General features: G+C 39.6%; 1 protein-coding gene across 3 annotated transcripts in view; it reads left to right on the top strand.

Moving 5' to 3' along the window:
- Window positions 1-27492, top strand: part of DHRSX (dehydrogenase/reductase X-linked) — a 200460-nt gene that overhangs the window by 126890 nt on the left and 46078 nt on the right. For all 3 annotated transcript variants that reach the window (XR_015801604.1, XM_088159907.1, XM_014892100.2), the window contains one exon: window positions 15231-15332. Coding sequence is in view for 2 of the 3 variants with exons in the window: in XM_088159907.1 (XP_088016033.1) it covers window positions 15231-15332 (102 nt within the window). In the remaining variant the exon portion in view is untranslated. The remainder of the gene's footprint in view (window positions 1-15230; window positions 15333-27492) is intronic.

Raw genomic sequence — 27492 nt, forward strand, 5'->3', positions numbered from 1 at the left:
GCTGTTTGCATATGTATTATAGATAGCTGTGCTTACCAACAAGGAGTAAATGAAATGTTCACATTCTCACTGTGGAGCCCAGAAAGTTTAAAGATAAATTATCAAACAGATACTGAAGCCTTTGGGTAGAGATAGCTGAAACACTGCCTGGATAGTATCAGGTGGATCTCTGCTTAGGAGATGCCAATAAACCTGCACTTTATACATTTAAATATTTATCCAAGGAGACATAAAAAGGAACAAAGGAATTCTCCAGTGGTGTCATGAGCAACTCTGCACCCCCTTGGTTATCATGCAGGATAACCTGACCTCTTTCTCATCAGAGAACAGGGAGAAGTAACCATGGTCACATAGGCTTTCTAAATCTCAGGATAACCAGCTCATGGAGAAGTGGCAGCATCCTTGTTTCTTGCTAGTAGCTCATCAAGCAGTGCCACAGCTCATTGAGAAGTTGTAGGTTTGACTCATGAGTGAGTGTGGGGTCAGGCTCTGTGTCATGCAGGAGGTCAGAAAGATGGGCTATTCTGGGGCTGATCTGAACATTCCTGAATTGTCTTCCCACCTCATGGTACGTGATGTATTTTTGAGCTTTTTAGAAAGATTTTGAGGTAATTTATGCCTATAACATAATCATCTCACTTTAATTCAGAACAAGACTAGTATCATTTTCAGGTTTGTTGGACAGGGAATGATGCCTACCTGCTCTTAAGTGCAGCAGCACCTTGTGGCACTACTCTGTGCCTGCCACCTGTGAAGACCTGCTGCAAGTGGCTGGGAACAAGATGTGTTCCTCAGGAAAGCAACAGCTGATGATTTGCTATAAGCACAAATCTCCTGAAAGATTTTTTTTTCTGGAAAGTGTGGAGACTGGGGGGAGAGGATCAAGGAAGATGTGGGAAGTGAAGTGAGTGTGTATGAAGGATGATTGGATGGGGATTAGTTCCTCCTTTGATGATTTTGGAGGCCGAGCGAAGGAAAATACTTCATTTTCCTCATCCATGAAAGCTGTCAGGACAAGCAAAATACAAGAGTGGAGTACAGAGTGGACTGATCCCTTGGGAGACTACCCTAATGTTTTTGAGGGGCTCATATTTAGATTTAGATAATATTTCTAATCCAAACAGTCATTTGTATATTAAAGCTGTTCCAGAGCCCAAGTGGCATCTGGACGCTTGCCTCTCTGCATCCACTAGCTACCACCACCGTTGCAGTGCAGATGGCAGTATGTCTGCCTTGGGGTGCAACTTATAATAGGAGTGAAGGTCTGCAGTTGCCAGAAACTGAATTACCAACAGCTAAAGGTCTGAAAAAGTGGAAAAATTAAATAGAGATAAATCACAGAGAGCTGATGGCTGCCATCCAAGTTGTCTGAAAGAACCAAACAACAAAGCAGCCAAGCTGCTAACCCAAATATATAATTTACCATTAAATTAGCACTCTACCTACCTATTAGAAATGTGCTGTTCCAGAGCTTTATACACGGCTAACCAATTGTACTTTGGTCCCCCAAATAACAGCTGAGGGAATCTGTGTCACTCTTATGAAATAACCAGGGGAAACACAAGTGATGCCAGGGCTGGGTGCTTGCTCCAAGCCTCACAGCAGCCCCACTCCCCATTTTTCCCAGGCAGAGCTGACATGTTTTCCCAGTTGGGCATCAGCTCATTTGTGCTGCCCTTCCCTGGATAGGAGAGGGAGGGCAGGAAGGAGACCCACAACCCTTCCCAGCACCAGGGTGGGTTGTACAATCCCTCCTGTGTCATTGGAGGCCAAATTCAACCTTTTACAGATGTTGAGCTGAACCACAAACACAGGCTTATGGAGGCGCTTTAGTGGGTGAGAATCTGCTAAAAGCAGGCAGTGTGGGCTTTATATGTTATGACTTGCAACACTAAAATTTTGCATCATAGACTTTTGATCTTGCAGCACTATTAATCTGGTGCTCTGCAGCAATTCAAACTGTATTCAAACAGTACCATTCAGATCCAGACCTGCTGTTAAAGGTTGTTTGCTAGAATCTCATGCTCAAATGAATAAAAAAAAGTTATTATCTGATTTTTTCCCAATATGTGTATGTGGTATTATCTTCCCCAAAAGTACTAGTTTATCGACATGCAGAAATCCAAAATCTGTGTGTTCTCAGATCCAGTGTCCTGCCAGATGCAGATCACTAATTCCCTTCTTCATAGTGTCAGGATCACAGTTTTCACTGAATTAGAAATAGTAGTCTATGGTGAGGAGAATTTCTAGCTTTGTCATTAAGTAAATGCCAGTAATACATCAGGATGCATAGGAAGAATAATTTCATACGTTATTAATTCCCTGCAGAGGATGCAAAATTTAAAAGAGGTTTGTTTTTCTGTGTTCATTTTTCTTAGGTCAGAGAATGGAGAAAAATCCATTTTAACTGTATTGAGCTATCCTTGGGAATAAGCAGACTAATGGCAATCTGTTTTCTCCCTCACCTCTCTTAAAGGCTTTTCCCTGAAGGGTGTGCACCAAAGGAAAAAACAGTGCTGTGACTTTTGCCTTTTAAAACATGGACCTTTCTGATGCTGGTCTTCTCCCAGCTAAGGAGAGAGCAGGTGTACATAGAAATAGATTTATGCACTTCTTATGTGTTTAAATGTGCTATAGATCTCTTTTGACCAATTCAGCTTGGCTGCCTTCACTGTAGTTTGACTGACACATTGATCCATACCTTGTGTCCCTTCTGCAGGCAAGAAATTCAGATCTGGAGAACTATCTCGCCAACATCTTTTAAAAATTAGTTTAGCAAATGAAATATCTCTGTAAAGTCCAGAGCCTGAATGGGAATGCAGATTTACCTGTACAGATAGTTCTTTCTCTAAAGCTGGTGTAAAGGGCAGTGGAAAAAGACTTCCATGTACAAGTTGGATTTTTGAATAGGAGAAAGACATAAGTATCCCCTTTTTATTCATTTGGTACTTCCCCCAAGATGCACCTTTAGAAAAAAACAGTTTGTTTGTTTTTTTCTTGGAAAATAAAAGGGAGTTATAGGCAGTTAAAAGTATTTGCTCCTTTCCTAAATAGTTCCCAAATAAGTATACCTTTTCCAGCTGGACATAGCCTTCCCAGGGTTATTTTTTCTAACAAAAGGAATAATTTTCACAAAATGTCTAATGAAAGAACTCAACAGCATGACCCAATACTGAACAATACACGGGATGCATATCTCTGAGGGAATGAATTATACAGATGTCCAAAAGTCAGTTTGCCTTCAAGAAGCATGAAAATACCAGAAGCACTGAATATTGAGATGGAGAAGAACCCTGTGGCTCCTTGCTCAGCAGCTCTGGCTGACATTGTCTGAAATTTCAGGTCAGCATTAGCAGTGAAGTGCTATAAAAGATAATTGCTTTAAAGCCCCATTACTAACTAGGGACACCACATTAGAGTGATCATGTTAAAAGTTCTAGAGGATCAGCAAGGGAGGTGAGGCGAGAAGAATAATAAAGCAACAAAACAGGATGGGGTGAGGGAAGAGATCTAAAGTTTCCTAAAGATTAATCTATCTCAAAGAAAAACATCAAAGCCTTTTTTATATTAATACATTCATAAAAATAATAAGAAATACCTATTTGTACAGAAGTAAAAAGAGAAAGGAGGTGGGATCCAGTGCACAGGGCAGCCTGTGAAGCAGCAATCAAGAGACTGGTTCTATTCTTAGCATTTTATTCTTCCTTTTTCCTGTCACTTTGCTAGCCTGAAAGATCTCTGCAGCAGATTAGTAGCTGTGAGAGGTGTGTGATTTATAGAGTAGCTGCAAAGCTGCCAGTTCTCACCTGGGATACATAGCTATAGTGTCATTATTGTAAAAATTATGATGTCTTGCAGTTTGCTTAAGCTCAGTCTCATGCACGTACATGAGACTTACTTAAGCAGACATAGTTGCATGCATATACATACACAATTTCAACAAAAACAGCCACTACAATTATCTTTACCATTTCTGACTCTCAGGATGTGTTCATCATTTAGAGTGTGAAGCAGTATCTCAAATTTTCTGTTGAGAAGTCACAGTTATTTCAGAGGCATTCTCAATAAGGGAAGAATTTAAACACTCCCTGCAAGATTTCTTGTCTCTTTCCAACAAGAATTTTCTTTGTTACAGCTATTCATGAGCCTTTGGCAAGATTCTTCTGGAAGTTCTCACTCTTTTTTTTTTTTTTTCCAAATCTTGAGTATAGTGAATAACACTGAGTCATCTGCACACATTCCCGGTTCTCAGATTTTTTCCACCTCTTCTGTTTGTTCATTAGTAGTTGAAACTGAACACTCAGATTCAAATCCCCTAAATTTTGAGGTTCATAATGCAGAGGTTTTAATCTGAGTCAGTGTCCCCAAGCTCCTTTTGCAGTCTGTGGAGAGGAATAAATAGTTGTAAGATGTGATTCATCTCATCTTAAACTAGATTTGTGAAACAGGTCAGATGAATCATATCTTAGAAGCCCTCTACAGACCTAAGCTTGCTTAAGCATAAAGAGAAACAGTCTCATGTCAGATCTGTAGAAAAAGGGAGAAGCAAGCCCATGTACCTTGGTTCTTGGAGGAGTGGGAAAGGATGACAGCATTGCTATGCACGGTTATTGATGTGCCCTTACCATAACCCAGGTGACATCCCAGGTATAGGCTGGCATGAAGCAGGAGAAGCAGTGGCACCAGCAGATCTGTGTGGGTGGAATGAAACGAGGTAAACAGTGAGGGGAGAGCAGCCACCCCACTGGGTGAAACCAGGTGAGCTGTGATTAACCTGGCCCTAAATCTGAAGGGGTAGCCCTGGACTCCTGCAGTTTCTCCCCCCCGTTCCTGCTCCTGTTGCCTCCTCTCTGCCACATTTGCTGCCTCTGCTGCCACAGGGAAGCCGTGATTTGATTATTCATGCAAAGAGTATCTCCAAGTAAAGAGAAAAAAAAGAAAAAAAAAGTGGATTGAAATTGGATCTGAGAGCCCCTCAAGCTTGCCTCATGAGCAGTAGGACTGACATGAGAAGGAAGAGCAGAAAACCTCTGGGAAAAAGGAAGGTAGTCTTTGTCAAAGTATGTTTTATGGATAGTTCTCACATCTAGAGAAAAAGATGTAGTATTCTGGACGACTCCAAGTTGTTATTGCCTGGAGCTTGGAAATATTATTCCCTTCTTTTTTATTTTCCTTGATTCTGCAAGGTTTCTATCCTCGAAGTACTACAAAGCACAGACATTATCAGCCTCTCTGTGTTACCTCAGAGGGTGTGAGGCAGAATATTTGCTGAGGTGTTTTTGTGGTAATACTGAAGCTTATTACAAACATGCTTCTTCACACCAGAGGTTTTTATTTTCCTGGTTTTGTAAAGGTAAGCAAGTATTCTCAGAAAATGCATGTTCTTTTCAGGAAATGTAGCCAATGGGAGATCTGTTCTGCCATCACATAATGCTTCTCTGGTATTAAAGTCTGGCCAGGAACCAAAATTTTATATTATCTATTAAATATCTAGACAGACTAACAAATGTCCTACTAGAAGTGATTTATTTCAGATCTCCAATATATACTTGATATTGGCTTATGGAAAGAAGCTCCTGCATGACAGACTAGGACATGCTGGTTGCATTCTGAATTTTGACTGAAGCATTTGAGACTTAAATCTAGAATGGCAGGTAAAATTTACCTGAAGACTGAAGGTTACAATTCAGTTTACATCTCTTGACAATTACATCCATGACAGAAGTCAGACCTGCATCAACAATGACCAAGTGGCCCAGATCAGTCCTGGGCTACTGTGGGAACTGAGGTATCATCAGCACTAAGCCATTTCAATCCAAAAGACTTACTGGATTTGGAGATTTATTATTGTAGCAACTAAAACAATAATGTTTGTCAGTTCTACAAACATTATGGCTCTATGAGTGTCTGTAATTAAAGCCCTGTTTTAGCAAACCACTCACTTTCTGAACAGCCTGTTTTTCATTGATGCTCATGTTGATTCTCCCTCCAAAATGTGTGCATTAGGAATGTGAGGACTTCTTTCATACTAAAAGTTAAATAAATTAGGGAGGCTGAAGGAAGCAAGATTTAAGGGTGTACAGATACGAGCAAGTATCTAATTTGAAACTGAATTGAATTTGGTAGGGTTTGGCTAGCTTGGGGAAAATGTTTTGAATAAATAAAGAAATTTAAATTTCTTGTGAAAAGTAAGCTGTTCATGTAGAAAAAAGTTCTGCAAGTTGAGACAGAAACAGCTCAAGATGAGTGCTGATGCTTGTTTTAGTCAGGATACTCATCTAATAAAATATTCTGAAGGAGAAGACTACCAGCAAAAGGTCTCTGGCCCTTTTTTTGCCATCTCTCTTTCATATACTTGTACGTGTCCTTGATCATCAGATCATACAAGTGATTTGATTTTTTAGCTTTGAAGCTATGCAACCCAAGATGCATTGGGAATGTGCAAATCCAGAGCTGAGAAACTGGAAATAGAGCTTGCTCTGAAGTACATTCTCCTTTTGTCATCTTGTATAAGCCTTGCTGACTTTTATCTTCATTAACAGCTTGACTCTGTATTACATCCAAAAAGCTCTTCACTTTAGTTTCAGACCAGACAGAGAGTGTCAATAGAGGATACTGTGTTGTGTGCACCCCATATGTGCCATATATTTTTAGGTTTTAAATCAGATATAAGTCACAGTGTAGAGTGAAGCCATTCCAAAGACTAAATGCCACCTGAGAAAAAAAAAAAAAAAACATATCTACAATTCACAAAATACAGCAATGAAATTTAATATAAAATCTGTTCACCAGGGAGCAAGAGGAAAGTAGGGCTAAAAGTATACAGAATCAGAGAATAGTTTGGGTTGGAAGGGACTCTTAAAGATCATCCAGTCCAATCCCCCTGCAATGAGGGTAATAATAATAAAGAAGGTATTCTAAACCATCTTCTCTTCTGTCCATAAATGATGAATCTTCAGAAGCTCACTGGGGGTTCTTCTGTCCCCATGAAGCAGAGGGATTTTACCTAGGCACGTCCTTTTGGTTTTGATCCTTCTGGAGGGAAGAAAGCGTGCTTAGCTGTTAGCAGGAGGAATGCTGCCTTCCTCAGTCCTCAGAAACAGATATGAGAAGCATTTTCACTGTGACATTTTTTTTTTAAATTCTGCTCAGACTGAAATTAATGTGGCCATGGCATTTTCCCACCATTTCTTTACAGGGCTCTAAATGGTCCTATGAAAAGCCAAAGTCATATTTCCTGTCAGCTTACGTGAAGGCACAGCCATAGTTACTCAAAATGGTGACAGAAGGAGGTTTCAAAACAGTTGTTCAGAGGGGTGAAAACAAAGTCTTCCCATAGCAACAGGAGAGGATGTCAGAGGGCTTTATCTCTACAGTCAGAAACCTGGGTGATGAGCACCTCAACTCATGAGGAGGAAGCACGTGGGGAAATTTTCTATGTATCTATTGTTGTATATTTGCTATTCTAAAAAAGCTAAGCCTCCCCAGTGAATAATCTGGAGGAAATTTTACCCATGGGAAGCTGAGATAACCTTTCTCACCCTGAGAGATGCTTGTAGATCCCACTGCTGCCATCATCTCCCAAGGTTACGTTTCTGACAAGCTGATGGCAGCTTTTTTCTTTTCAAGCTCTGGCCCCACTGAACAGAAAATGTCAAGTAATATGCAGCAAAGCACTGCTTGCATGTTTGGAAAACCCAGAGCATGCCATGCCTGTATGAACTGTGCTGAAAAGATAACATATCTAAATTACATCCCACCTGGTGTTGCAACAGCACAACAGCAGAGTCACAAGTGGGCATTTGTGCTGCTTTAGATGGACTCCCTCCCTTCTGTACTGCTGTCAGGTCCCAGCACCCTGGCAATGTGCCTTGTGAAGCTGTTCAGGCGTCTCTGCTGTGATGAGCTGACATTTTAGCAGAAATGGGAGCTGCTGGTCGTGATGGAACTGGAACATTGTTATTTTCCTTAAATTTTGTCCATTTTGATTAATCAGTACTCGAGAGCTACCGGAGCGTTTCTTGAATGTAACAAGTTAAAGGATCACTGTGCTAGGCCACACACTTCTCTTGTGGAAGCTGGAAGTAGCTAAGGCGGACTGTTCAGTTTCTGAAAGTCAATTCCTTCTTTTATTTTGCTCTACCACCTCTGACAAAGAAAACAGCTCCCAGCTGAAGATGTTTTCCCCCATTTCTCTTAGTACAGTGGGGTAAAGCTCTGGGGTCAAGAAATGGTATCACAAAGTGCATTTATTTTATAATAGCTCTTTGAGCAGAAAAAGTTCAAGCTTTCATGAAGAAGGAAAAAACCAAAAAACCATTAATTTCTAATATTTGCCTAATGTGATTTCTCCTTATATTGTAGCACTAATGCAGAGCTCTTGTTCCTCTGAACTGGCTGGAGGATGACACACAGAGGCTGTTTACAAAGGCTGACATTAGGCACAGGAAGTTCATTTCTTTATACTGCCTTTAAAGTTAGAGGTGCTGGAATGGATGACTCAGAGAAGAAGCAGCTGAATTTAGGTACTCTTGCTTGCCTGCTGAAAGGCTGTAGACAAACTAGGCTGCCTTAAATTGTGAGTGAATCTTTTAATATTAAAAAAATACTCAAATGGTATATCTTTAAATATACTCACTATTTTGATCTGTGCTACTGCACTCACAGACTTTGCCAGATGGATGTCTTCCATTTGTCTTCTTCTTCAGTGGTATATCACAAGCATCAGCTTGAACAGTAAATCTGCTCTAGTTACCCATGGTTTATTATTTCTGCTAATAGTCTGTGAAAGATCAGTGGTCTGATAAAGGGCCACAAAATTATTCAGGCTAATAAAAGACAGAGAATAATACTGGGGAGAATTTATAAAATGTCCTGCAGACATTTGTCCAAGGTCACGTGTTTATAATAATTTGATCAGGACTAGGAATCAAAATTCTGCAAATTGTCACCATAACCATGACTGGAATTCAACGTCAACCAATGTCATGGGTAGGATTGCACATACTAGGATTTTCTGTGTGCTAATCACTCTAATGTTTTACTCCTGTGAATCTTGGCTGCTAGCGCAGAATGGAGGAAATTATATAGTGCTTGTGGTGTAGAGGCCAGAGAGGTCATCAAGTGCATGGAGGAGACACTGTGCTTGCTGCATTTGTGTTGGCTGCCTCCCATTGTGCTCAATATGCAGTTGGTTGGTACATGCCTTATTTACCTGAAGGATTTTGTTTGGTTTTGTTTACTGAAAAGTCCTTTCAAAGTAAGCATTTTATGGTCCTGAATAGCATGCAGTGTTCTGTCATCATGCATGTCTCAGCAGAACTTACATTACAGCCCTTGTGTGAGTCCCAGACAATATAGGAAAATTCTGTTAACGGGAGTTATGTTTTGTAGGTGGGGACTTTGTGTGCTGCTGCACATACCCAGCTGGCAGAATGATAAACCACAAGTTTGTGTTAGCAGTATAGAACTGCTTTTGCATTTTCCACTCACAGCAAGGACAGCTGTGATGAAAAAAGGCTGGTAGACTCCAGCCAGTACTGCTTCACGTCTTCTTCCCCTCACAGCTCATGCTCTTTCTTTCCTGAGGTTTGCTCCACTTCATTTCACCTGCCACCTTGCTGACAGAGCTTCCCTAGCTCTGCAGTGCAGCATCTAGCAGACGGTAGGTTTTTGACTTGTCAAGGGTCCTTTCTGATAAACGTCTCTATGGCACTGTCCAGGTTCTCAGAATCATGCTCAGTTGTATATAAGCATGACAGAATTTTTTCTTGCTGCTGTGCAGATGACCAAGTATAACTCTTCTGTGGAGATACAGAAACCAGAATGTGATGTACCTGTGAGATGTTTTTTTGAACATCAGTACCTGACTACTGAGCACCATTTTTGTTATCTTGTCTAGGAAACATTTCTTGTTCCTTGCTGAAGAAGTAACTCTTCCTTCTGCTATCTTCGGACACTGGATAGATGGGTGGCAAGTAGGAAGAGGCAAAGCAATCCTTTTTGTAGCCCTCAGCTCCCCACAGTTCTGGGTAGACTTGCAGCTTTCCTTAGAATGTATCCTCTGCATTTGTTTTTAACACAAAGGAATTGAAAGCATAACCGAAAACTGCTGTGGCATAAGTTCTAAAAGCAAGTAGACTTTGATTTATGATTTCTGCTGAATCAGAGCTGTAACTGTCCATAAAAATTTCAACATGGTGAGTTAGAGCTGAATGCATAAAAAGTGATAATTGGTGGGTGGGTTTATCTCAATCTGATCTAAACCAAGCCTAAGTGGCGTAGTCTTTGAGGGAATCAAAGCAATGCATTTTCCTGTGCTCAGATGATCAGTAAACATCTCAGGAGTTACAGTCCCTGATCATTCACTGAAATTCTTTTTTGCTTCTGAATTTGCCTTCCATACCAGACTGAAGTTCCCGTTTCATGCTTTCTATGCCGTGTGATAAGACACAGAGGAAATGTGCAGTCACAGTCTTCTGTGCTGGTGTGGAAAACAAAGGAGGGGAACCCTGAAGGTGAAGAAAGGTGTGGTAATAGTGTGAAGAAGCAGGTGGACAGAAATGGGGAAGCTGATCCTGATGGGGAAGCTCAGGGGAGTTTGAGCACTCAGGGGCTGTCTCAGGCTCTCCTAATGCTGGGCCTCCACCTGGATTTTGTGAGGGTCAGGGTGTCAGAAAGCTCTCCAGGAGCTACTAGATGCCAGTCATTCATGCTCTCTCATTTTAGTTACCATGAGCAGGCAAGTGAAGAGTGCAAAATGTGGGAGCAGGCACTGCACAGTACAGGTACTCAGCAGTGTCACACAGCCAGTGTGGCTTTGTGGGGTCTGTATGGGCAGCCAGAAAACATTGTGCTGCCTTCTCTGTGGCTGAAAATTGCTGCACCAGGCAGATACTTGTTTGAAAGAAAGTAATTAGGGAAAGCAGCAATTGTAGCACCATCATATACGTATCTATTCATATGTAGTTAATAGCATAAGTAACTCTGGCTGTCTTTTGGGAAATTTTGCTCCTTCTGTATTTCAATACCTAATAACTCTCTGACAAGTGAATCATCAAATTACAATAAAATAATATAAAAATATTTTTAAGAGTGAAAATTTTAGCCAGTGTCTGACAATTATGGATGTACTCGCATTCATTGGAAACATTATTTAGATAAGAACATGGGATACATCCAGTAGAAGAAAGAAATACGGGCATGTCTGTCAGTACAGAAGTACCTGAAAGCAAGTAGTACAGGAAAAGGAGAGATAAAATGGGGTAGAGTTAGAAATTTGAATATTGCAGTAGCATTATCTGCAGATGCTCTGTATGTAGCTTCTACTCTCCATTTTTGTACTTAACAGCATAAAGAAAATGAAAAGAACTAGGTAGTTATAAAAACTTATTGTATTATTAAACTCTAAAGCAGAAAGGCGACTATTGTGGTGAAAGACAAGAATTTTGGCATGTTTCAGTTTTCTTGTTAATGCACATCTTTTTGCTTATACCTATCCTATATGGAAAAACATTGTCATTCTTGTTTCCATTAAGTAATTCAAGTTACATTCCTAGTTCACAATCCAGTTTGGTCATTTGCTCACAGCATTAAACGCTAATCTTTATTAACTAAGGCATGTAAAAAATTGTCATGCTTAGTATATTTGTGAACGCTTCAAAATATTCTAAAAACTTACCACTGTTCTTAGCTTCTAAATTTGCAATTCAGTACACTGATAAAAAAATCATGATGGGAGGAATAGGAAACTCAGTTTCTGCTCAAGGCCTTGAGTCAGCACAAGAGTTGGAGCCACATTTTGGCACATTTCTCGTGGGGCATGGTGCCTGGTCAGCTGTGCCAGGGAATCTGCCTCCCTGGCAAAGAGCTGCCATGCACGAGTGAGCACCAACGAGGGCTCTGGCCACCAATGTTTCTGTCCTGTGAGCAAAAAGAAAAGTTTGGGGTTGATTTGTTGGTTTGTTTTCCTTTCCAAGGCATGTTCCCATTTTTTGATAGCTAGTGCATTACAAATACTGAGTATGATGACATGCTTCCCAAGTAAACAAATAAATAAGTTTAGTAATGATAGCCTTGGTCTAGTGTGCCATTAGTCTGGGCACTGTACAGTCATAATGAAGGACAAAATTTGTTGTGCAGAGCTGCAAAATTAAGGGAGGGGAGATCAGACAGCTGCAGCAAAAAGTTAATTATCAGGAAGGATGAGACTGTGTTGGTCAGGCAAAAAAGCCTTGGCACACATTATCCAGCCACCATTCTTGTTGGCAATACAAGGTCAGATAAGGGAAGAGATGAAAATTTAGCTTAGTGGATGTCCTCAGATGTCTGCTTTTCTTGCATATCTAACAGCAATCCAGTCAATAACATTGTCAGAGTCTTTACTGGTGACGAAGAAGTGGTGGCAACCAGCACTTGCCACAAAATACCACAGCTAATGAAGGCCTAATGCCCCCTGTACCAAGATAAATATTTTTGTATTGAAAGCGACTCCTCCACTGGCAGTGTGACTGCCTCCTAAGAAGCAGATCATGCTTTCCCTAATCTCTTTCCTTGATGAGCTGCCTAATGAAATAGAACAGCAGAGTCAGCATAAAACTTCATCTAGGTCTTCACTCGTTGCACTAATTATTAATAATTTATTACGACCAGGTTTTGGATATCTGAGCAATTACAGTGCCATTAATGTGGTTTTATAGAGTGGCTAGACCACAGGAGGAATGGCCTGAGCAACTCTCTTCATGGAGAGAAGTTAATGACTTCTGCATTTCCTTACCATCTCCAGGTGCAGGGCTCCAGTGAAATTAAAGAAAATTGCTGAGTGCCTAAGGGTCTGCAGAGAGATCAAGGAATTGTCCACTTCTATTCATGGGACAGTGTTGTTGAAATGGTATTACTTTGGAACCACTTTGAAAAAATGTATTTACACTATCTTATAACTGGAATCTAAGCATTCTTGTTTGTTTGTTTGTTTGTTTGTTTTTATTGGGAAAGACCACTGAATAATTTATATACATTCACTAAGACCATTTCAGAGAACTAATACTGTCTAAGTTCCAAATACATAAGGATTATTAAAGCCTCATACTAAGGAAGCTAAAGAAACTGTTCTCCTGGAAAGGAATTAAAGAACAGTTGTGAATATCTTTTTATTTATCTTGTTGTTGTGCCTGCAGACATTCCTAATCTCTTATTGTACTGACATGCTATAAAGAGGCAGTATAGCTCAGAGCCTTGGTAGGGACAGGATGAACATCCCTGATGGACCAGGGAAGAAAGTAAAAGTCTCTTATTACAGGCTGCACTAGAACCTACTTATCCAATAGCTTAATCCTCCTATCAGAAAGGCATTTTTGAAGAGCTATATCTCTTTAATTTCCCCTTCTTTCAAAGGCTGATTCTTTCATAAGAAGAGGTGGGGGAACCAATGTGCAAGGAGGGGAGTGGCTGCTCCTTCCTGTGCAGCACAGGGCAGCAGCCCTGGGGCCAGGAGGAGGGAGGGCAGCAGGGAGGGGAGAAAACAGGTGAGCCTCTGAAACCCCAGTCCTTTGATGTGGTGGCCAAAACCATCCTGGACACTGAGCATCTGTGCAGAGGTTGCCACAGTCTGGGAAATCTGGGAGCTCATTGAAACGAAACAGGATAGTAAGGGCTCACCCTGCAAGGACACAGTGAGCAAGGAGAGATGCTTTGTACAGACTTTGCCTATGTCTCTGATGGATCTAGTCACAGAATGTTGCTCAGTATTTTTTTACTTTCTCAGTTTGAAACACCTTTTTCTCTTCCTTGGAAAATTCACTTTAAAGGAGGAGGTGCAAGCAAATCCACCTCATAACCTAATGTCTTGGCAGGGTGGAGATGACAGCAGTTGGCTGACTTGGGTTCCCACAGTGACAAGAAGGAAACCAGAAGAGAGACTAATTAATATCTGTGGTAGAGCATCACATTTTCTTCCTTAAAACATAGCTAATGCTGAAAAAACCCAAAAGCCTGGCATACAATATATACTTTTTTAAAGGCTAAAACAGTTTGACAAGGTCATAATTTTCTTTCTTTTTCCCCGTTTGCAGAGCTTCTAAAGAATTTGGATTGTTTGTGTGGGGACAGCTACTGCTGTTGGCAGGGGGCACTGCTTATTTTCACTTCATAACTCCGGCCATAGCTTCATGCAAGGCAAGGCAATCGATGAGGCAGTGCTGTGAGAGCCTGGGGTTGAAAGCTGAACAACTGCAGCAGAATTTTAAGACCTGATGGGTTTAAAGCTGCTGGGGAATTAAAGTAATATTTTTCATTTTGACTAATTAATTTTGTAGCATTCTAGTGCAGGTCAATGGCTGAGTAATGCTTTGAATAAAAGGACGCTTGTTTGCCATGTGTTTTATTGGAAATGAAGATATACTGGTATCAAATACCTTTTGGGCCACTGATACCCCGCCCCTTGAGCAATCTCGTTGTTGCAGTCAGATTGCCAGCCCCCTGCCACCCTGCCCTTTGACTGGCAGGATCGGCAGTGTAGGCAGGATGCCACCCACAATATTAATGTGAGGTATGTTCCTCTCAAATCACACTGCCATTGCCAAAGACAAGGGTCTCTGTGGGTATGACTCTTACCCACATTTAAATGGCATTTTTGTGGTGGGTTGTTGCTCCCAGGCGACCTGGACACCAAATGTCCCTGGATGCCCACAGGAGCCACAGCATTACTTATGATGCTCTATTTGCTTTTAGTGATCAGTGCAGTTGCTGTGTTCAGGGTGTGCTGCTGCTCATCTCTCCTATTGGCATTAAAGCTTTGTTTTATAAAGTATTCAAACCACAGGTACTCAGCAGATAATCTGGGAAAAACCAAAGGGCAGCGTATTTGCATCAGAAACAAAGGGAAACCTTGTGGTGTCTGATGTGCCTTCTCCTCCCCCCATTTGATTTCCAGCTGCTGTGTCCTGTGAGAATAGTAGGGCTGGTGCATATTTACTTCCTTTGATGCTCTCCTTCACCTCCTTTCCCCATATTCACTCTGTGAAGAATCAATAGTTTAAAAACAGAAATGAAGGGAGAAAGGAGAAACAAAGAATCTGATACCAGCTTCACCCATGATTTTGAAGTTTGTTTTCTTTTTAAAACTTTTACTTTACTAGTGAAGTTATCACAGGAGTCCTTGTTGATCTCTATGTGTTTTTATGTCATTGCAACTGACTTAACTATCTTTGTTTTTATCTCCTCTTCTCTCCCAGTGGAGTTTTTATACTGTGATTTGGCTTCTATGAAGTCTATACGGCAATTTGTGCAGCAGTTTAGAGAAAAGAATTGTCCACTCCATGTCCTGGTGAATAATGGTGAGTTCTGTTTTTTTCTTCTCATATCTGCAAGGGAAGATGTGACAAATGGAGGTCTCGTCTATCACTTCACATTTCAAATAGAATACCTGAACCATACAGCAGGTTACCACAAGGCTGCATTGTGGTATGTCTTTCTAGAGGTAAATTGCATTTTTTTGAGAGATTGTCAGGTGAGAAGTCTGAACACTTCAATGCCACATCTGCTCATGTTGTTATTGCAAGCCTGGTTCCTTTGCTGTGAGTTTTTAGCTCACCAGCACGAACAAGAATGTGATTATACAAGAATCTGAGCAAAAATAAGAATGGAAAGAGAAGCTGTATTTTATACTGGTAGAAAATCTGTCTTTTCACCTTTATTTGCTTTCTCTCCCCTTATGTTTTTCCCTGTATAAACACTTCTTTACTGTGGGTGGCTGATGAGCTGGGCTGGGGGTTTAATCCACTTGAAATATAATCTGGCAAATTATCCAGCAACCTCAGAGAAGTCACTGCATAGATCCAGGTGCTACTGGAAAGCTGTTCATAAAACTGCATTCTCAGTGGTCAGAGCACAAATTAAAAAGATAATATTTATCTTGCATTCATACAATTATCAAATGAATCTCATTATTCTTCCATACTTGCTATTACATTTTTTATTATAGCTACAATATTTTTAGGAGCCAGCCTGTACAATAACTTTCTTCCAGAAACCATGCATGCTCTGCATGAATTGTCCTAAAGGGGAATTATCACCTGTCTATTTAACTAGGGGAAAAACCCACCAGCAACAATTTTGGCTTGCTGCTGTTTGCTGCTGTTATATGCTGCTGTTCTTGTTTTCTAAACTATTTACATATGTTTTTATTAAGACATCCCAGAGAACATTTTCTGTTTTCCTGTGTGAACTTCAATCCTAGTGAGAGCAAACATGCTGTTAATAAATGGTTTTGTTATATTCATTGATGCCTTAAAGAGCTCTCAGTAACACAAGTAAATACTGCAATAAAAATTCAAGTGTTTTTTATTTGCTGATAGATATGACACATTTTTGAAATGTTCAGTTAAGAGCTCATTTTTCTTTGATTAGTCAAAAAAGCCTACCATTATTGTTTTAATCATGCAATAATTAGAGGTGGATATTTAAGTCTAGTTATAGTTATAGTTAATTAATGGATATCTAAGCCTAGTTACAAAGTCTTTCCAGATTTACTTCTAAACATGCAGAGTAAAAACTGTTACACAGATGGGAACAACACTGTATCAAAAAACATTTTATGGGAAAAGAAGCTTTCAGTTCTATGCACCCATCAGGCATCCCCTGCCCTGCACTAGTTTTCAGCATGAGCAAAGCCAGCATTGTCAGCAGGGGATTGGAGGCCAGTTGGAGGAAAAATGATGAGGCTGAAGCAACTGGGAAGCCCTCTGGAATACAAGATTTTTTTCTGCCCTAGCTGCTGCTGAATTGGGTTGGATGAAAATTAAATGTGTCTTCTTATCCAAGAAACAAAGTTGCATGAAAATGGTTCTCCTAATGTTCCTAAAATGTTACAAGACCAAATTGCGTAAGCCCAAAACTTATTTTAAGAAAGGAGGTTGAGAGTAAAATTTGCCTGCTTCAGTCTGTGAATATATTCTCACATATTTGTGACTTGCAAGAAAGCCATTTGATTTCATTTATGCTGTTTTACCAAATACAGTTGGCAAGAGAAATCTGTTGTTTGAGAAAATCCTTTTAGAATCTACAATGAAATGAATGGTCCAAGTAATTTTTTTGCCTTAACAAAATCACATCCAAAGCAGGTAAAGAATCACAGGTAAAGAATTCCATAGAATTAGGTTAGTCTCTGGCCATTGCCTGGCAATGACTCCACTTTTGAATGCTTTTTCCCATACCTTTTAAAATTTATTTATGTTTTAACGGTCCTTTTTATTTGCTTTTGTAAATAATCTGTAGCCTTTAGTTTTGTTATCAAGAAAGCCCACTTTCACCAGTAACTTTTGTTTCATAGTGAAACCCGAAATGTTTCCTTGCTACATAAGAGGAAAATGAACATACTTAATAGAGGAGAAATGCCATGATGCAAAAATCACCAGTATTGAGCACAACCAAGACAAGTGCTGACATTTGGGCTATCTAGTTGGCTTTTCTTTTTCCCTTTCCCTTCCTCATTTTTTTAAAATTTTTTTTGTTTAGTTTTTGTTGTTGTTGTTTTACTTTTGTTTTTTTGTTTTGTTTTGTTTTGTTTTGTTTCATTGCACTATGGAGGATGATTCAGTCCATCATGGACTGCAGAGCTGGAAGCACTACTCTCTCAAAAGCCTCATCACAGTTGCCTGTTCCTCTGCCTTTCCTCTATATTTGGGAAATCAGACTTTGTATGCATCACATGACTTCTGGATCAAACTATAAGCAAGCTAGTAAATTTTTAAAATTTCTGTCTTCATAGGACCAAGCATTTTATTATCAGCACTGTACTCCGCTGTTACATTTATTGCAAAAATGCAAGAACTGTTACACTGAAAATTTTGGACTACATACTAGTATTATTTAATTGCTTAAATCTAAATCTTTTAAATTGATTGATATAATCATGTGTCTATGTTAGTGAACTTTCCCCATATTATCTCCATGGGTATGTATCCCACATGTATATGAAGGTGTATGATATTCATTGAGGACTTGTGCAAACCTGTCAAAAAGCCAAACATCTGAAGATGACTTGATAAAAGTTCCCACATTTTACAAGAATGCAAGGTATGAAAATAACATTGAAATATTATTAAAGACAAGGGATTTAATGTGAATTACTGTACTAAATAAATAATCAATTCTACGTCTGACCTAAGATTGTTATGAAGTTCAGCAATTTTTAAGGTCACTGGTGACTTTTTTTTTTAAAAAATGTCTTTTCATCACTATTCCTTACCTAACTCAAGGATTTAGTTGGAAATTAAATTAATACTAAAATCTTGAGTTTCAAAGTGTTCTCCTAGAGTTAAACATCCAGGTCCCACAATAATCATGTGTAGGTTTAGGTATCCAACTAAATGGAGATTAGTGCACTAGTCACCTCCTCTTTTTGTTATAGCTTATTTTAGTATGTACATTTAACTTTCTAATTTCTAATTTAATAGGAAAAATTTGGTTGAATGCACACATTATTTCAGCTGACAAATAAGGGCCTGTTTTTCCATTACCATGCTTTCTGCATCAGTAATGTGCATGCTCAGCTCTTGGTTTTTAAAATAAACAAAACATATTAAAAATGCAAATATTATTAGACTATTATATAAACCTTTGTTTTTAAATATAATGTGCTAGCGCTAAAAAGAGAAAAATGTTATGATACAGAAAATATGTTCACTTTCTGTAGAAAACAAGAAGTAAACTAAATGGTAGAACTGTGAGCCACAGAAAGAGGGAGGCAGCACAAGCAGTGCAATGCTTAATCTGACAGAAGGTCAGAAGAATGTGTCTTCTAGTCTGCTAATTAGCAATTGGGTGCTAATTTTTAGTTTTGTTTTGGAAAGAAATGTCTTTGTACAGCAGAAAAGCATTTAGCAAATTACAGCATGTACGCTAGTGTTAATTATTTAATACATTCCTAAAAATGTCATTGCTGTTAAAATGCATTAGAAAGTCTGCTCTCTTATTGTGGTTGAAAAGGGGACAGATACTAAAACACTTTGTAAAATTCAAAAATTCCAGTAGTCTGTTTCGTGCCAGAGGTGTTTTTTTCCTAACCTTGAAGGCAGTCATTTCCTCTGGCTAGAACTGTTCCTCAGCACGTTGTAGTTAATGTTTTTGCTTGCATGTTGTTTACAGTACTTAATGATCTTAAAACCAACAGAGCCAACACAAAAATCACCAGATATTTAGTGACACCAGAATACCTCTGGATGCCAAACATGCACTGTCTAGCTCATAACAATGAAATGCCAACTTAGAGATTTCAGGCTATTATTAGCCTATTGCAGACAGATTACAGTTAATATATTTCAGGTTGAAGCCTATCTAAGGCAATTTAAAATCAATATTCCTGAACTGCTAGCTAATTCAGATGATCATATTTGGTACTTTGTGGATCATCTGAGAAATTATCAGTCTCTTGATAGAATAAGTCTGTATAAGCTTACCTCTTCAGTTCCTAGAGCACATTAAAAGCTGTATCAGTAGCTGAGTATGTGAAATATATATATTTCCTTGTGTTGCCTACACACAATCCAGCCACGTGAAGGTCATAATCTTTTGCCAGGAGTCCTTTGAATAGTCCCATGGATGCTGTCATGGTTGATCATATATTAAATTATTCTTGCATTTGAGTATTTGCAGGATCAGATCAGAAGAAGAGTGAAATTTGAGGGCTGGGAACAAGGGCATGTATCAAATGCAAACAATTCTACACATACTTATCTACTCACAGGTCATATTTATAAGATGAATTTACTAATAGTTAAATTGTTTGAAATTATCACAGTGGGATCTATGAAAAGATCCTGTCCCACTGGATTAGGTAAGAGCCAGCTCCCTTGCCTGTAGCAGCTGCAGGCTACACTGACTGTTCTGATGAAAAGGAAAGAAACCTCAGAGATGTGGAAATTCACTGGAGAAGGCCTTGAGGGAAAGTTAGTGAGGAGGGCTGCTGTTACTCCAGTGAAATTCGGATTTAATTGAAATTAATGCTTCTTCTCCAGCCACACAGGAAAGCTGTGGTGAATTCAGAGTATGATATATCATTAAAGGTCTTCCAGTGTCTTGCTTACAACATCATGTTTCATCTCTATCCTTCCTCGAAGACAAATTAGAGCAATAACCAAGCAAAGTTGTGATGGAAATGGTGTAGAGGGATAGGAACAAAGAGATAAGGGGATGAGCAGAAGAGTAAATAACTTTTACCTGAATGCAATGGATGATAAGTACTGGATATCATGGAAGAGCTGGGCCCTTGGGAGATGGTTTTACCTGCAAAAGTTAATTTGAGGTGGTGGAGAGATTGGCTTACAATGGATCTTCCATGTATGGTGGGAAAAACAGGAAGATTCATGAGGACCTTAAGATGTGATGGTATTAACATGTTCTAAAAGGAAAAGAAACTCCCAGAGCCATATCTTTTCATGAAGTTTGGTGCACGGCAGGTGCCATCTTCTCAGATTTTTCAGAAGAAATAATCTTTTAGGAGAGCTGACTGTGGGGGGGTTGCCTGCTCACACACTGCTCTTCACAGGTATTAGGTGCCTTGGGTATTGTGATAACTTGTCTGGGCACAGGGGTCAGAGCACCATGACACTGCTGACAGGACCCAGCCTGGCTCATTCAGAGAAAATGAGGGTTGTGCCATGCCCACGTTTATCTGGCATATGGACTTTGAGCAGCAGTTGTCAGCTAGAGATTTTATTGTGCTAGGATAGCACTTTTGTCTGCTAGAATTATATGTATCTTATAAGAAGATGTCAGATTTCCTATAAAAGGTTTTATTTTTTATTTGAAGAACTAATAAGTTAGAGGGGTAACCTTAGACTCTTCTGGCTTTCAAAGAATAAGGATTTCATTCATGAAAATCCTGACTTTTGTTTGATATTATCTTTATCTTTCTGATTATTTCCAAAGCTTTTTCTCTCTCTGTGATATCAAACACTTTGTGAAAGGGGAAATATCTCACGCTCCACATGTTGCAGGTTTTTGACCCATTTGCTTTTATGTCTTAAATGTGAACGTTTTATCAGTGTAAGACAGATACAAAATTCAGCTACTGATGGATTAGGAAACCCAACTGGTTCTACTTAAGCGTGTGGAACATTTGCCATTGGCTTTTCTGAAAGGCAGGAGTGAGCCATGTTTTATTTTTACTTAATCCTTTCATAGCTTTTAGGTAAAAATATTTTTTAGACAAATTGCAGTTTGAAATATTTTACTTCTGAGAGAATATCCTATTGAATTAGAAAGCTGTGATTGACTTTCCTATTTTCTGATTGTGAGTGGGCTGACTCATTGTTGTGCCAACTTGAATAACCAAACAGTTACTGAGCATATTTTTAGGAAACAAAGGGTTTTTTTTTCAACCAGACCTAATTAGGAATGCTCTGATTTATTTTAGTGTAAAATCAAAACCTTGGTTATGGAATGTATTTACATTTTTTAACTGATACATTTTCCAAGGAACTACCTTGTGCTGTGTTCACATGTAGCAGTGTGACATTGATTCAGAATGTGAATCTGTTCTTACTGAGGTATTACAGCCAGTTCAGTTATGTTCTGAACCTACCAAAATGTGATTGTTGTTCTCACACTCCTTGAATGTGGATTGTCTGCATTTTTCCCTTTTCTTTAACTTACTGAGAAACTAAGAACTTGGGTTTTTTTCTGGAAAGACACATTGCTTTACCTTTTTTGGCACAGGTAATACTAATGTTTTTGTGGACATTATAGGTGGATCTGGGAGCACCAGCAGAAGACATTACTCAGTTTTCAGTTCCTTACTACTTAGCCAAACTTTTAGTGTTTGGGCTAAGAGTTTCTATGCCAAGTATTTGCCTTAAGCTGACTTTTTTTTCTTTATTTTGTAATGCCAGATAAAACAGTTTATCTCTTTCCAGCAATAATAAGACAAACATCTTAGGAGTTTTTTTTTGTTTGTTTGTTTTAAATGTCAAAAATGATGGCAAAGTTTTTCATAAAGGCTGTGGTGTTAACACACAGTATGGAATTGAACACACACAAGATCTTGTGTCAGTGGTGGCTGCATCTTTTGCCACATATGGAATATTCCCCTGATGGGTCAAGTCAGAAGCCCGCTAAACACTGCATTTTGTAAGCCACCTTTTATATGTTCCTCACTGAGTATTTTGCCTATATCAAGCATGTCCTGAGTTGAGCTTGAGCAGTTCTTTCTGCCCAAATCACAACCCTGAGCTGTGGTGGGAGGTGCTGCATGCAGGTAAATGCACCAGTGCTGAGACTGGGCACCAGCATCCCACCTACTCTTCCTGGCTGCCTCTGAGCTTGCTGGAGATGGGCACTGGGTCTCACTTCAGGCTTCTCCAGCCTCTCCTCTATCCAGACTGGTGGCCTCAGTCTTCCATGTCTTCTGTGACAAGTTTTTCTCCCATGAAAAATAGACTCTGAAGAGTTGGTGGGTGGGAGGAACAGGATAGTTAGTTGGGAACCATCACGATGACAGAAACCTTGATTGCAAAACATTTGAATTTTCTGATTAAAAGTCTTTTATAGGGAATTAAACTATGAACATAGCATATATTCTTGTTAAATATCAGAAAAATAATAAGAGAGCAAGTACTGAGATAAAGCTGGGGTGGGTAATGAGGACAAAGAGAGTCATTAGGTATGTCTGAACTGTAGGAGATGTCTCAATCAGAGGCTGGAAATACTCAGACACCATATAATTCACAAGGATTGAGTCCTTAACCTTGAGGACTGGAATCTCTGTTGGGTACTATGTGATTGAATCTTTTCTCCATGAGGGCATTCTTGACTGATCTCTAATTTGCAAGTTTACTGATATTTAGCAGAGATGTGAATAATCGCTCCTGGTGAGAAGGGACTGGAACCTCTCTTCTGCTTGCTCATTCCCCTCGATGTAATTTGCACAAAGAGACTTGTAACTTAGTCACAGCTGGTGGATACTGAAGTGGGGATGGGGAAGCTGGGAGAAGCCTCAGAGCCGAGATTGTGGCTCCAGCAGGAAACAACCCTCAGGAGTGAGGGGATGGTAAGCCAGGTGTGTGACAGGTGTGCCTGCATGGTGCAGGGTGAGGTGGGATTGAGACACAAAGGAGCTACAGGGGCTGGATAAGAGAATTAGGGAGAAGGAACTTACCTTTGCAGGGAAGCAGAGAGGAAGATGGAGCTGATATGCATGACTGGGACTGAACCTCTGCCCTCTTCTTGAACACATGCTGTTCCTCGATAGGAGCAGAATGGGATCACTGGACTGTGGGGGTTAAGGGAGGAAGGAAGGCTGGGATGCAGAACACTGTGTTTGGTTCATCATGGCCATGCATTTTTCCTGGCACAGAGAGTTGGGGAAGCTGTCGGGAAAGGTAATCAAAAAAGGCAATGGGTGGTACAGGGCATTTTGGAGAATGAAGGAGGAGATGAGAGTTCATGGCAACTTGTTCAGTGCTGGAGCAGAGGCTCAGGCAGACTCCTGTGGAGAAGTTGTCCTGGGATGAGGCAGGAGAGACCTAGTCCTCTGGAGATGGTTCTTCTCCACAACCCCAGAGGTGTATTGTTGCATGGGTGTGCAGAACAGAGCAGTTCTGACATTCTGTGGATGGAGTGGGCTGTCCCATGTGGCTGCACTCGTGGGATTGGAAATGTTGCTAAAGGCATCAGCTAAGACAGTGCAAAGCCTGTACAGAGGAAGGGCTTCGTGCTTTTACTGAAAGTAACTGTCTCCTAATTTTTCCCCTTGGGAACATTTTTGGTACAGTATGTATCTCTTCCTTGTAAATGGCAGGGACTGGGTGAATGTGATTATAAAGGTTCAGCTCCTGCTGTGGAGGTGTTATGTGTGTTTGTGGCTGACCTATTGCCTTATCTGCCCCCTCTTTGGCTGTCCGGAGATTAAAGAATTTGTGTGAGGGGGATCTGCCTCCAAACCCTCTTCTGCGAGCCTGGCTGGGAAGGCAGGCATTTTGTTCTGCATGTGAAAAAGAGATTCTAAATTTTTCTTTTACAGTGAGTTTGAGAGACCTGACTTAAAAAACCTCCAAGTAGCTCACTGTAAATAAATCCAGATGAGGGAAATACTTGTATTTTTACAGCTCTTAAAACACATTTTATAATGGAGATGAAGGATGTCTTTGAAGTGGGAGGTATGGGAGTTAGAGCAACATTTATCATCATCTGCAGTACAAGCAGGCATAGTGCAAATTCTCCTGTATAATTCAATAAAAATTGTATGTCTGGCCTATAATATTTACAGCTGTCATAATTTTTTTTATGCTGCATGAAGTGTCAGATCCATTTTGTTTTTAAAATTACACAAGATGGATTAGAAACCAAGAGTTTCATTACAAACTTTTGTAGAAAATCATCATAAATTCCTGTTTACTGACAGCTCTCTTGAAGTGTATTGATTATTTGAGTGAGAAATATGATTATTACATAATCATAGAATTTTAAAAGAATGTAATTTTTGTTATTCATTAAAGAATTAAAAATGTGCGTAGTTTGAACATATTACAATAAATTCAAAACTGCAGCACACTGGAATGTATTTCCATATCTATAAGAACACTTGTTCAGCATAGTTTTGAGAAAAAAAAATTTTCCTTATTCTAATTTATTTCTACCTCTGCAAAATCACACATCCATGTTTTGTTTAGTCAGTTTTTTGTTCCCATACTATCAGTCTTTTGCCAGAATATTTCAGCAAGAGCTAATCAATTACAAAGTAGAAACTCATGTTCAATTTACTTATTAATTCATTTTCTTATGCCATGATGTTATCAGTGATATTTTAAAACTGAATCTTCTGGAGATGATCCAGCTAAATCACAGGGGAAAACATATAAGGTTATATCAGAATTGAGGTGTTTGGCATTCATGGTTTGTGAGCTGCCAGTTCAAATTTCATATACACTCTGAAAAAATTATAATTATAATGTATAAAGTATAAATATTAAAATTATACAGAAGTACATATTTTATATAAATTATATTATATATATATAAATTATTTATAATTAAAATGAGAAAGATACTGAGTTTTTTTGATTCCATACCAGAAGAATAAGCATATCATTCTTAGTTTACAATGAAACAAATGAAATTTGTTAATATTTCAAGTAGTATTGGACTAATTCAAAGAATTACAAGTAGAACCAGCTTTCATTTCTGAGTTAACATTTGGGACTCTTAAGTAAAGATGAGGATGTTTCTGGAAAAGGGAAAATCAATAGCATGCCACTTCTATTATCTACTGAATGTTAGGTAGTTAATAATTTAAAAAAGAGAGCTTGCTATTACACTTACAAGGTTTTTCCTTCTGTTAAGGAAGGAGACAGATTCAGTTGCCTGTTGGGCAACTTTGCATGTTCACTTTTAGTGAATTAAAAATGGCTTTTCCTCAAGTAAGAGAAACTGCCTTCAGACTACAGGGTAAGATTTTTATGACTGCCTTGATATAAACTACCTGAAAGATGAGAGCCTTTAAAACCCCCCCAAAAAAAGTCTTTCAAAGGTGTTTTGGCTTAATATTATTTGAGCAGCTCTTGAAGACAAAAAAGGAATTGTAGTAGCATCAGATGCAGGCAGAGGTGATTGTGCCTGCTCAAGGACTTGACCAGAATTTCTGCTCAGGGGATGCTCTTGAAGAATGAGCAAAACAATATTGGGGACTGTGTATCTTTACAGTTGTACATCGCATAAATGAAATTTTTTTCTCTCTCCTGACCTGAGGTCAGATCTGTTTTTTTTTGCTTCCAGGATGTACAGCACAGATGGTGGAGACTAATTGGGGTGGAGGGCAAAGCCTCTATGTGTTCTTGAAATCCTGTGCCTCTCTGGAGGTCGAGGGTGAAGTTGCTGTGGCTAATGTGAGCGATGGCAGCCGCCCTGTGTTTGCCTGCTGGCCATGGTGCAAAGCTGAAGGGCTGTAGCAGTTGTCTAACACGCTTCTCTCAGGACAAATTTCTCCATCCCTCCATCTGACTTTACCAACAGAAGTGTGTCTGTGCACGGAGGGGTCCTATATCGAGCTCTGCAGCAATCCCAGCAGATGCAGAAGTGGCATTTGGAGTGCAGGTCAGCCTTGCTGCGCCAGGGCTCTTTTATATTGATTGCCTTTCTTGGGCTTGTATTTTACCTGTGTTGCTGCAAACAGAACACTGGCAAACTGCTTCCTTTCACCTTTTCCAAGTACCAGAGCTTCGGAGGGCAGGATGGCCTCAGAGATATGCAAATAATTTCCTTGTACTAGCCCTGGTGCTCAGAGATGCAGCAATGTTTTCATCTACCCTCCAACAGCTCATGCTGAGTTCTGTCTGTGCTAAAACTTGCACTGTAGCAGGCTGAGACTTGGTCTGGGAGCCTGGGGTTTGTTCCATCCCCAAGCAATTTCCATCCTCTCCTTCTTCCCAGAAAACAAGAACAAGTCACAGCTGAGCTTGTCTTGTATTTGCATCTGTCCATAACCTTCACGCCATTTCTCAGTCCCAGCCACTGTTACAGATGTGATTATACACAGTTTACAGCAGTAAATGACATAGAGAGATGCTAATCAGAGCTTTTGTGGAACATCATTATGTAATTTGTGTTGTGTTTCTTTCACTGTACCACCAGTCAGCATCGCTCATGTTCAGTCTTAAGTTCTCCATTTGCAGGTATGCTATGTTCCACCCTAAACTTTTGTTTTCTCTGTGGTCTTCTTGAGTTTCTTCCCCTCACACTGCTTCTCCAGTTGCTCCATTAAGCAGTAGGAAGCCACAGCCACACCCTATGGGTGTTTGCCATACTAAAAAAGGTCCCAAAAATATCTCTCTTTCAGCCCAAGTGACAGCAACAAAGCAGGACTGTCGGGTGCCAGGAACCCCCAAAGCAGTGATGTAGATGCACAGCATGTGCAATTTAAAATGGTCATTTTATGTGCAATCATCAGGTCAGGCTGACATCAGGAAATGGGATGTCAAAGGCTTTTTGGTGGGCACATGAAGTAGCATGAGGATTAAGCTGACATTCTCTCATGTCTTGTGTGCAGAGGTGGCCTTTCTGCTGTATCATATTTATGAGTGTTAGAGAGAAGCATTCTATAACAGGATTCTCTATGAGATATGTCCATCTACATTTAAATTATAAAGGTCATGTCCACTTGTACAGTAATTAAATTTTAATAAATTAAGAATAATTTATAGCATTCAAGTCTGTGCTATAATTGAGCAGGGTAACTATCCCTCACACAGCCTCAATACATGATATAATTTATGCATGAGCTCAGAATTCTCTGCAAGATGCTGAAATCAACATTGCATGTTGGGGATGTGGATACTTATTTTAGACACTGAGTTTGAAAATTGTGGTTTGTGGAAATTGATGCAAAAATATTGCCAAAATAAGCATTGAAAACCTAATTTCAATATGCAGCTGCTTGTAAGCATGGTAATTAAGATATATTGGGTAAATTTACTACATCTGTTCTCACCCACACTAGGGAGA

The sequence above is a fragment of the Sturnus vulgaris genome, chromosome 2, assembly GCF_052056855.1.
Source record: "Sturnus vulgaris isolate bStuVul1 chromosome 2, bStuVul1.hap1, whole genome shotgun sequence".
Classification (NCBI taxonomy): Eukaryota; Metazoa; Chordata; class Aves; order Passeriformes; family Sturnidae; genus Sturnus; species Sturnus vulgaris.